The sequence below is a fragment of the Trichosurus vulpecula genome, chromosome 2, assembly GCF_011100635.1.
Source record: "Trichosurus vulpecula isolate mTriVul1 chromosome 2, mTriVul1.pri, whole genome shotgun sequence".
Taxonomy (NCBI): domain Eukaryota; kingdom Metazoa; phylum Chordata; class Mammalia; order Diprotodontia; family Phalangeridae; genus Trichosurus; species Trichosurus vulpecula.
Window position 1 is genome coordinate 197605340 of NC_050574.1, and position 12124 is coordinate 197617463.

At 39.0% G+C, this 12124-nt stretch overlaps 1 protein-coding gene across 3 annotated transcripts in view; it reads right to left on the reverse strand.

The window, feature by feature from the left end:
- The window catches only part of DCLK1 (doublecortin like kinase 1), a 431729-nt gene that overhangs the window by 68808 nt on the left and 350797 nt on the right, over positions 1-12124 (reverse strand). For all 3 annotated transcript variants that reach the window (XM_036743476.1, XM_036743477.1, XM_036743478.1), the window contains 3 exons: positions 9798-9906; positions 750-807; positions 172-291 (listed from right to left, as the gene is read on the reverse strand). In XM_036743476.1, coding sequence (XP_036599371.1) covers positions 172-291; positions 750-807; positions 9798-9906 — 287 coding nt within the window. The remainder of the gene's footprint in view (positions 1-171; positions 292-749; positions 808-9797; positions 9907-12124) is intronic.

The following is a 12124-nucleotide window of genomic DNA, read 5'->3' on the forward strand; positions in this document are numbered from 1 at the left end:
TGATAGGAGTACATATGTATTAAATCTTCTGAGCCAATGCATAAAATGAAAGACAGAAATATTGCATGAACTGTAAAAGATAACACCTGGAGGAAAGAATTGTGTCTATGGAGTAGATGAAAAATGTCTTGTCTTCTGCAGGAGGTGAATTTCCTCCTCCCCAGTACATACCTTTACTAATTCCATGACAAGATACAACTCAGTTGGCACATCCATCTCTTCAATCAGCAGAACAATATTGGGGTGCTTCACTCTTCTCAAGATAGAGACCTCATTCTGGATCATGTGCTCCTGTCACAAGGAAAAATCACCTCCATGAGTACATAAGAAAAATGCTTTTTCCTTTGGGAGGATAAAGGGAAACAGGTTTCAGATATCATAGCCATCAATAAAATGTTGAAAAATGTCCTGAGTATCATACAATGTTGAACCTACTAGAACAAATATTTCCCAAATACCAGTCTAACAAAGGAATAAACCAAAGGAAGGAAAGAAAAGGAAAAAACGTAATAGGAAACAGGATTAATATCTAAATATTTATAGCAATTGTAAGAACTATTTATTATACATAGAGTCTAATATTACAACTACAGACATGCTATATTTCACTAAATTTAAATGCTATCATATCCTGCAGATAATGTTTATTTTGAATGTGTAATTTTACAAGCATTTTATTCTGTTGAAAATATCACTTTTCATAAACATATGTATACATATGTAGATAAATACTGAGGCATATTACTTACTTTGCCTCGACATTTGCTTTTCTTGATGATTTTCAGGGCATATTCTCTAGCAGTTGACCTGCAAGGGGGAAATATAGATATAGATATATACATATAAAATATGTATACACATACATATATATCGACCAATCAACAGGCATTTACTAACCTCTTACTAAATGCCAGGCCTGTGCTAGCACTAAGTAATAAATATATATAGTTATGAATATATTTAAAAGCAATTTCTGATTAATTGAATAAATTTCCTAGGATTTTGATTTCTCATTCCTTGAATTTGGTGTCATGCCTAAAAGATTTTTATTTTGACACTGGTATAGATTTCTTTTTTTTTTTTTGAGGGGGGTAAGCAGGGCAATTGGGGTTAAGTGACTTGCCCAAGGTCATACAGCTAGTAAGCATGTCAAGTGTCTGAGGCTGGATTTGAACTCAGATCCTCCTGACTCCAGAGCCTGTGCTCTACTCACTATGCCACCTAGCTGCCCCACACTTGTATAGATTTCTAATCTTGATATTGTGGCTACTCTTTCTATTGATACAATTTTTAACCCATCCATCATGTCTCCTTAATGTGTTTTATTCTTGTCCGCATTGATAAATATTCTTTAGATGGTTTATCCAATGTGTCAGAATATTTTTTAAAAGGGATCTTAATATTTTGTTTTAAACAGAAACAAATATAAGTTTCCTAACCAGTGAAGAGACTAATGGGAATTAGAGACAGCATGATGCAGTTGAAAAGAACACTGGGTTTGGGGTTGGGATGGTCTGGACTCAAGCACCAACTTTGCCATCTGTTGTTGTTGTTCAGTTGGGTCTGACTTCTTGACTCCATTTGTGGTTTTCCTGGCAAGGATAGCTGAGTGATTTGCCATTTTCTTTTCCAGCTCATTTTACAGATGAGGAAACTGAGGCAAGCAGGGTTAAGTGACTTGCTCAAGGTCACACAGATAGTAAGGGTCTGAGGCCAGGTTTGAACTCTGGTCTTCCTGACTCCAGGCCCAGTGATCCTAGCTGCTCTGTCACCTGTAGTTGTCACCTTCTGAAAGTCACTATATTCTCTGATTTTAGTTTGTTTATCTGTAAAATGAGGGGTGAGGGTTGCCTGGAAGACCTTTAGGGGACTTTCCATATTTAAATTTGCAAAGTACATGGACAATTATGTTAGTATATGAAAAACTGGAGATACTTGTATGATATATTAAAATATCTGTAGCTAAAATAATATTATTAACATGATGATGACTACTATTATCTTTTGCTCAATTTCTGCCCCTTAAACTATGAAAATGGTCAACCCTGAATACAAAGGGTCACAGGAGCACAACTTCAGTGTGGAAGGGGCCTTAGCAGTCATCTAGCCCAGGGCAGCTAGTGCCAGCATAGAGTGCCTGGCCTCAAGTTAGGAAGATTTCTTCCGGAGTTCAAATCTGACCTCAGACTCCTACTAGCTGTGTGACTTTGGGCAAGGCACTTATTTCTGTTTGCCTCAGTTTCCTCATCTATAAAATGATCTGGAGAAGGAAATGGCAAACCACCCCAGTATCTTTGCCAAGAAAACCCCATATGGGGTCATGAAGAGCTGTACAAAACTGAAATGACTGAGCAACACCACCAACAGCCCAGTGGTTATTAAAATTGGTATTGGGCCCTCTCAGGGGTACCTGAGACTCTTTCATGGATTCTATGAGGTCAAAACTATTTTCATAAAAATATTTGGATGATTTAGTTTCTGATATGGTAAATATTAAAAGTTATAACTTACATTAACCAAAGCTCTTGGGGGTTATCTTCAATAATTTCTAAGAGCGTAAAGAGGTCTTGAGACCAAAAAGTTTCAGAACCACTGATCATGACCATCGACCTTGGTGTCTATATAAGGAAATCAAGGCCCAGGGAGGTTGATGTGATTTGTCTAAGGTCAAAAAGTTTCGAACTCATGTCTTCTGACATCAAAATCCAGCACTTTGGAGGTCAGAGTCAATGATATTTCCCACACTCTCCCCTGCTAAGCTAACGACCTTTAGGGTTGTGGCCATGATGCTTTTCTGCAACGTTCTCAGAGTTACATAGAAAATGGTCTGTCGACTTGTTCAAGTATAGACTTTTACGGCCCAGGAGCCCATCTGTGAGTGGGCATGAGAGAGAACAGCAGAGACACTGGGAGGGAGGGAATGGTCCCTTCTGAATGAGGTCACAGGGGCTTGTACCAGACATCTCTGACTTGTGCCCACCACTGGTTTATAGAATGCACTCAGCAAAACATTGGTGACTGCTGACTGACTCTCTTCCCTTATGGAGGGCCTTGTTGATACTATGGCTTCATTAAGCAGAAGTGCCTCAGGGCACAAAAGCAGAGAAGGTTAATAAGTATGTGGATCTGGTAGAGCTGCCCAAGAAATCCTGTAAACTGAGACTATCCATGGAAAACCAGTTGTTCATTCTCTCTCTCTCTCTCTCTCACTCTCTCTCTCTCTCTCTCTCTCTCTCTCTCTCTCTCTCCCTCCCTCCCTCTCTCCCCCCCTCCTTCACCTAAGTGCCACCATATCTACTATTAAAACTTTGAGAAGAATTCACAATAAATTGGTGTCCATTCGAAGTCAGAACTTTTGGTTACTTGTTACATGATTTGAAAAAAACTTCAATTTTCAGTGATAATAAGGAAAGGCGAACAACCCTAGTACTGTTAAACAGAGGCTGTTAGAGGTGGAAATTACTTCAACCAGGGAAGCAAGAAAGCATAATGAGAAAGAAATTCTACCTTTTCACCTAAGAACTCAGTGTTTTCATGAGATATTATCTTCGTTTTATTTTTACCAATTCCCTAAGGAAGTAAGGGGTTATGTTACTATTTTTTTTTTTTTTTGGAACAAGGATTATTTGTGGTTTGAATTGTATGCTTCATTTTTGTTTTGTTTCAGTGAGGAATGGTGAATGAATGAGTGATTTCTGTCAGGGCAAATGGGACAAAAGGGCCATAGGATCTTAAAGTGATCAATCAGTCCTTCCTTATTCACTATCTCACTTTGCAGAAAGGCAAGGGAAGTGATGATTGAAACTGAATTTCAATCCCAGAGTTAGAAAGTAGCAGTTACAATTAGGATTTGCTACCCCTGGGCTGCCTCTCTCTAGCAGAACACAGTAAGCCCTGCCACTTCCCTGGTAGGTGAAGTAGGTCGGGTTTAGTCAACACGCAAAGCTTTAAATAGCTTTTATCTTCAGAAGTTAAGTGCTCCAACCACAGGTTAACATTTAGAAAACCCACTAAATTACTAAACAAAATACTGGCTTTCTTATCACAATACATAATGTGTATTTAATCATCATAATAAATGACTACTTCCCAAATTTGATTTCTATTATAATTCTAATTTTGGTGAAGAAGGTAGAAATATTTAAGAACCTAGAAAGCATAATGCTTTTTTAAACTAATAGAAAGCTAATCAGACTCAGTCTGACATACCATTTAGAGAAATTGGAAGCCTTCACTAATACAACAAAGAAATCTATTTACCACGAAATCTTCAGTATCTTTTTCTTTCTTTAATCTTAAGGGTTAAACTTAGATTTCTTGTACATACTCTTGTTACCAAAAAATAAAACTGCTTTGTAAAAGGGAAGATGCTGAAAACACATTTCATGAAAGTCTTAGAAATCTTGCATTCTACCTCATTGGAATTCCTGCAGTGCCCAGGCCAATGCTAGCATATTGCAGGCACTCAGTAAATAATTTAACTGAAGTACTCTGCTCTAATATGTATATTATGTAACATATTTTCTGAATAAAAAACCTCTTTGATGTCATACATTTCCCAGCAGAAGGCTGCAATACTGATGCGCTAGGGTCATCCTTTATCTTGAGGTGGTTTTCCTTCACACAGGGAGGGACATAGAGTTGTGCCTTCTGATAATCTGTTAGCACATCATTTTTTCCCATCCTCCTCTCTTTTCAATAAGCACAATGATAAATATCAGGGATAAAGACCTGAACAAAACCATATTTTGTGCCAAACTGTGATTACTTCAGACCAATCCAAAAATGAACCTAAGCTGAATTTTTTTCTAGCTCCTTTTTAAAAACATTTCCCAATTACATTTTAATCTGGTTGGGGCTGCACTTGGGAATTTCCCTTGACATCGTCCGCATAGCTAGTAAGTGGCAGAGCCAGAGCTCAAACTTAGCTATTCAGACTCCAAGTTCAGTTCTTTAAAGATCAAGGACAACTTGTATAAAGGAAGAGATGTAAGACACACTATTAAGCCATGTCTGTCAGAGAAAGGAAATGAACCAGTCACAAGATGAAAATGAGAGCTATCAGATAGACTTAAGTGGTACACCAGTATCCCAGAGATACTAAAAAGTGGAAGTGCTGCGGCAAGTTGAGAAGTTACTTTATAGAAGATTTATTATAAAATGGACAAGAATGGAATAGGATGTGAAGCATAAAGAAATTACAATCAGCCTCAGCAGAGGAAGTTGATGAAATTATTATAATCCATCAAAGTACCAAAATTAATACCAAGTGGATTATAAGGAAGTCTTAAATATTTTATAGCCTATATACTGTGCTAGAATTCCAATCTTCCTTCAAGTCCCAGCCTCAAATGCCTCCTCTTTGATGAAGCTGTTTTTGAGTCAACCTAAGCCAAAAATTATCTCTTCCCAACTCTAAATTCTTGTACTTGTTCCCGCCTGTGAGAGACATGTATCATATTCTCTATTAATTTATAGCCATTTGTGCATAAATATTGTCTTCCCTATTAGTTTAGAAGATATCAGAGGGGAGACAGAGTTTTATTTATTCTTGTATTTCCATGTAGTACCTACTACTGAACTTTTAATTGTATGGAATTATGAGAGAAGCCCTACACTTTCGGTTTATGTTGTAGTATTGATAGCCCTATCAGCTTGCTGGCAGAGGGTCTATGAGGCCCAAGGATATTGAATAGGGTAAGCAAAGTCAAAAGTATAAAAATAAACACCACTCTTCCCTCTGCCTCCTTCTCCCATCTCTGGTATGGTGGGTGGATACCCATGTGGAAGACTTAAAGACATGAACAACTGTTCTGGATGGTGGAAGGAGTATCTATATTGGTGAAATAGTGGATACCATGGAATATGGAAGAATTAGAAGGAGCAATTCACTTCTGTGATAAAATGCCATCCAAGCTTGTTAAATGCCAGTCAGTTGGCAATACTAGCTTTTTTTTAGGGAAGATTCAACTTTTTTCAATAAAGGCAAAGGCCATAGTTAGATAAAGGGAAACCTCTACGCAACACAAGAAGACCCATTGTCAGGGCCAGAAGCTTTGATGTACAAATTCATTTTTGAGGGAGGGGAGCTGTTGTTGTTTTGGTCCAGAACTGTGATTCCATGGGTACAGAGACCTCCCTGGGCAACTGTTTTGTAACTGTCCTAAGAGTTACCTGGGACATTAAATAGTTGGGCAACTTTCCCAGGATCACACAGTCAGTATGTCGTTAAGTGGGAATTGAAAATCAGGGTCATCCTCATTTCAAAACTGAGCCTCTCAGTCTATTATACCACATTGCTTCCCTCTACAGTATGGAAAGAGTAAGCAGCCAAACTGGGAGCAGAGCATAACCTACTGGTGAGAATGCAATCTCCTCGAGTGCGGGGATCATTTCATTTTTGTCTTTGTATCCTCCAGAGGCCAGCACAATACCTGGCACAAAGCAACTACTTAATATTTGCTTGCTGATTAAGTAAGATTAAAACAATACTAACAATGCTAGCTGAGGTTGGTGCAGAAATGGACATAAAACATATAAACTCTTCTCACATGACATCTGTTGATACAGGGTCTTGGAAAGTCAGAGTTGAGATGGCAATCTAAAGGAATATCAAGAAGTAAGCCCCTCCTTATTCTCCTGACCTGGAGAGAATTTTTTCAGTCTTTTTGGAGTAGGTCCTAAGATGTGGAGAAGGAAATGGCATACTACTCCAGTATCTTTGTCAAGGGAACCCCATACAGGGTTATGAAGAGTCAGATATGACTGAATGACAGAACAACAAGGCCCTAAGAAGGCACCCTGGAGCATCTTTAGGCTGAAGTGGGTCCTTGAAGATTTCAGGTCACAATATTCTGTCCTCCCTCTCCCTGCTCCCCCATAGACAAGAAGGACCCTGAAGCTGCAGGCTTTTGATATTCAGTTTGGGATGCAGAGAAATCCAAAGGCTTTTTGTATCCTCATAAACTTGGCCCAGGACCAAAGAAACAAGTGGTGTGTGGCTTCATTATTACTTTTTTTTGTTGTGTACCAATTTATCAGTGTGACAGGATGTTTAAAGATGATTGTTTTCATTATTAAAAATATTCATTCTTTAAAGAAGTATCACAACACACCTACAGGTGATATGTTCCATTTGTCAATTCCTAGCTCAGTTTCCTTTTCATAGTCCTTTAGAAAACATTATAAAAAGATGGCATAGTACCTGTAGGGGACATGGCACAAGCCCTATCATCCTTAGATGGCTGGAACAAAATGAAACATGAACCAGAGCAGTTGTTAAAGAAAAGGATGTTATAAACGCAAAGTAGGAGGCAATAATCCAAAAAGAACTAAATCAAAATCCAAAGAGTTTGAGAGCAATTCTGAATGAATAAGTGAATAATTGATAAGATACCTGAAGCACAATGACTATTAGCCTAACCCATTCATTATTTTGGAAGAACAACAAAAAGTCATTATGATGGATGAGGCGGCAACCGAGCATTAGCTTATAGCCAGCAGATCCCAAATTAGGACTTGTACTTCAGTGAAAAACTACATTTTTATAGCAACAGGAAACTGAGAAATGAGTTGGAATTTCCCAAGGGATAAAAGCAAAAAAGGGATGCAAATCAGACTGGAGACTGATGTGTTTAACTTTGGGGAAAATTTCCTATGTTTGAGTTTGGTCTGGTATATAGAAAGACGGAAGCACTTTTTTGAGAAGTTCATTTTGAAAACCAATGAGATGTGTAGAGAGAACATAAGACTTTAAGCAAATTGTCGCTTTAGGGCATATTGAGTCTTGGAAGCTGCAGATCTGGGAGCAGGATTTGGGAGAAAGATTTTGACTTGAAGAGATTATTGTAACCCCTATAAATGACCAGTCTCCACCTCAGATCTCATGGGACAGCTTTGACCTAGTGTCCCATAAGCCAAGACAAAGATAATCTTAGGCAAATCTCTCTGGAACAGTGCTGAGATACAGAGTAAGTTACAAATGGGAATCAGACAAATTAATGGTTCGGAAACAAGACAAATAAGTTTTTACTATTAATAATAGTGATCTATAGAGCATTTTAATGTTTGTAGAGGTTATCTCATTTGTTCTCCTCAACAATCCTGTTAAGTAGGTGCTACTATTGTCCCCAATTTTAAAATGAGGAAACTGAGGGCCAAAAAGTTAAGTGACTTGCCCAGGGTCACACAGCTAGTAAGTGTCTGACTCAGGATTTGAACTCAGGTCTTCCAAGATTCCAAGTCCAGTACTCCATCCACTACACTACCCAGCTGCCTGTAGGCTAACTGGTAACACTGATGGGGAAGGCACAATCTAGAAATTAATATTCTAGGTCTCTAGTCTAAAATAGAATACAGGATGAAGGAATGATGGCATGTATACCTCAGGAAGGCTCGCTGGTTTCTGTTTGACTCAGTGGTCAGCATCTAGCATCATGCCTGGCATAGAAGAGCTTAGTAAATGTCTTTTGAATCAAACTGAGTCATTACCAGGTACAGCTGCCTACAAGGTAGAGTCCTGATGACCCGCTGTGCCCCTCCACCAGCAGAGGGACAGAAAGTCTAGATCTGAGCTCTATTGTCTCTTTATCCTGAGCTTGGATGCTCTCATACCATGGCTGTGACATCTGACAGCAATCAGGCATTGGGAAGGAACATGGAACACCGAATCAGGGATGATGATGTCGATGATGATGCCAGTAACCTCGGTGTAGTACCTTACAAAGTGCTTTTATGTTCCATATCATTTACTCTTTATAATAGCCTTGTGAAATAAGTGTCATTATCCCCTTCTTACAGGTGAGGAACCTGAAGCTCAGACTCAGTTTAAGTGACTTGCCCAAGGTCACACAGCTTGTAAATGGCAGAGTTGAGATTCAACCTTAGGTCTTCTGACTCCAATGTCAATGATTTTTCCACTATACCATATTGTGTGCTTATACCTTAAGCCCTAAATCCTTCCCTCTGGCTTGTACCCGGTTTATTTCTTTTCAGTAACAGTCAAAAACATTTTCTATTTAATGGAATGAACTAGGAAATAATAAATGGAAGGTTTTAAATCTTTTGCTCTTTGAATCTAGCTCTCCCTACATCACCGGGAGTGAGAGGGCAGCACTCTTCTTTCATAGGCCAGTCCCAATATTACTCAGTACAGAAGCTTCAACCTCAGCCATTTTTCCAACCTGGGCTGGCTGGGTCCTTGTTGGGAAGCTTATGGCCCTCTTCTCCTGGGGGCTCATCACATCGGTGCTGGACTGAGTAGGGACACCCAACTAGCTTTAATCCCATTTTAGCTCAGAACCCCCAAACTCAAGGCATCCACATACCAGCCTCAGCATCCTCCATCAACAAGGATTACAGGTGTGTGCTACCACACCCAGCTTTCAAGTTTTTCAAGGACAGTTCTCAAGCATAAGGCACTCCATATTAGGAAAAGCAAATTATGTATAGGAATGTCATGACCCACGTAAAGATAAGATACATTAAAAAAAAATCTTTTAGAAGTCCAAAGATTTCTAAACAAAACAAAAAATTCTTAACTGAGATGCCCACCAGTTTTGCTGATTTCAGAAGAAAATGAAAACATTTAATTTATAAATTGTCCCTAGTCATCTATGTTTTTCAAAGCTGTTATTACACAGGTTTTTCCCTCCTTTAAAAAAAAACAACAAAAAACATCTGGCATTAAGACATTGACTTATTCCATATGTGCCACAGTCTGCAAATCAATCTATAGCCTTGGAAAACACAACCCCCAAAGCTTTTTTCTGCAGTTAGAAGCAAATAATCCTCCTCACCTTTCTATACACTCCTTCACCACAGCGAAATTTCCATCGCCTATTGTCCTCCCGACTTTATATCTTTCCGCTATTGTGGCTGGAACCTGGAAGCCTTCGTCCAACACTTCTGAAAGAATCATTAGTACATTTTTATTGGTAGGAAAGGAAACCCAGATGTGGCCCAGAACAGGCAGTTAGGGCGAGCATCAGAGGCTGGAACCTATTCAGAACCAGCATCTCACAGACTGGATGGTGAAGCCCTACTGCTGACATTGTATATACTCAACAGGTTTTACTAAGACAAATGTTAAAATAAAAGGAAACGTATGGTTCCAGCCTTTGCTACATTATTGTAAAATGCACTCTCCGAAAAAAGAGGCAGTTTAGATGAGCTTTCCCCTATCTGCTAGTTACCAGTATTTCTAAGTGTCCACAGTGTACAGGAACTGGCTTGCTAAGAGCCATACATGAGGAGAAAGTAGAACCGTTCATTGGATTTGGGCCTGGCTTGTCACTGAATACACAAAAGAGATGGCCGCTATCCTTGCATTTACTTTACTACATTCTGAAATTGAGACAGACGGAAAAGGCACTGATCCCCTCTCACCCCTACTTCAGTATCGATAAGCAGATTTTAAGCAAATGTTACAAATAATATCACCTTAACCGTCAACCTGCAAAGCAGATGTTCAGGTAAAGCAGCATTATCTATTATACTTGAGAACAGAAAAGCTCTGTAGTTTCGAATATTTTAGTGCCTATTAATGTGCTATTTTTTTTTGGCTTGAAAAGGCATATGGAATAATAGTTTACAAATGCCTAATAACATTTTTACCATTAAAGGCCATAAACTTAAACAAACCATGTTGGGACCATATAAAGGCACTGCCTAACCTTTAACATCCTTAGATGTAAAAATCCTTTTAAAGGTATGGCTCTTGAATTCACAGTCTTGAAAGCCATCCATCTCAGCTTCCAGCTTTGCAACCCTTTCAGATTGTCCATGGAATCCAAAGCTTTGATTGCGCGCAATTTCCATACAAAAGCGTTATGGGCTATTGGTTGGGACCTAAATGTATTCTTCTTTTGTGCTTTGATCATTTCACTGAAGCTAAAATGACTTTTCAGGGTAATAACAGAGGCAGCAAAAGGCTCTTTGCCTCTCTCCTTTACTCCCTTCCTGACTAGTGACATTTGTGTTGAGTTTTGTTTTGTTGCTGTTGGAGGGATCTGGAGATGGCACCTCATAAACATCAGATGTTCTCTCAAGACTTCTATGTTCCAACTTTGCTACCCTGATAAAAAGCCGCTGGGAATGGCCTGTGTAATCACAACTCTGGGGTCCATGCAAATCCTGAAAGTACTGGGAAATACAGAAGATCTGCTTTCTTGCCTCCTCAGTATCTGTGCAAATGGTACTGACTTACCTTCTGAACCGCCTCTATGCCAAGGAATCAGTTTGGAGGCTGGTGCTCCTTGCTCCCCCCATAGCCCTATAGATGTTATGATTCTACACCTGAAGTGACTCAAAGGTGACGAACCTAAAGGTCCCTAGATTGGTTTTAAATTTGATCAGAGAATTCCTATCTACCTCAGGATGGATGGGAGGAGGAATGTTGGGTTTGTCCCAGGATTCTACAGTTTATAAACTTGTTGTAGAACAGTCTCAAATCTTTAGATAGGCTGCCCCTCAATTTACCTCTCATGCTAGGATTTTCTCTCTCTATACACCATGACAGACAATGAAATAGAATGTGAGGTAGGTATCTGGACCTGGAGCTTCTGGGGGAAAAGAAAACCCTAGGGAATTGAAATGTTCTTTTCTGGGACATTCACCCCACAAGATTCCTTTGAGGTCTTTGTGCTCAGCATGATCTATAAATTATAAGCTTAGGTCTTTTATGTAAATCTTAGCCACTGAGATTCACTGTTACTATGTATGACACTGAAAAGTATAAATTAATTACTTTGGTAAATTGAATAATTGTAAAGGAACCAAAAAACCTCGTTACTCAACAGCAATATCATCATCATATTGAGATGGTAATATTTTGGACTGCATCTACAATTTCATTGCCATAGGGACTTCTTACAGGAGTGAGAAAACTCACTTTCCCAATGCAGATCACCTGTTCTGCCTCTTAAAGTCTTACAGGGCTTTCTGGGACACTTAGAGATTAAGAAAATTTGGGGGGATGTTGAGGCTAAATGACTTGCCCCAGGCCAATGTGGCCTCTATGTGTTAGAGGCAGGCCTTGAAATCCTTATGATAATCTTATAGTAATGATATTATGGTCATCTAAATGTAATGTATTTTATACCACTTTTATTTTATCCACATCTGT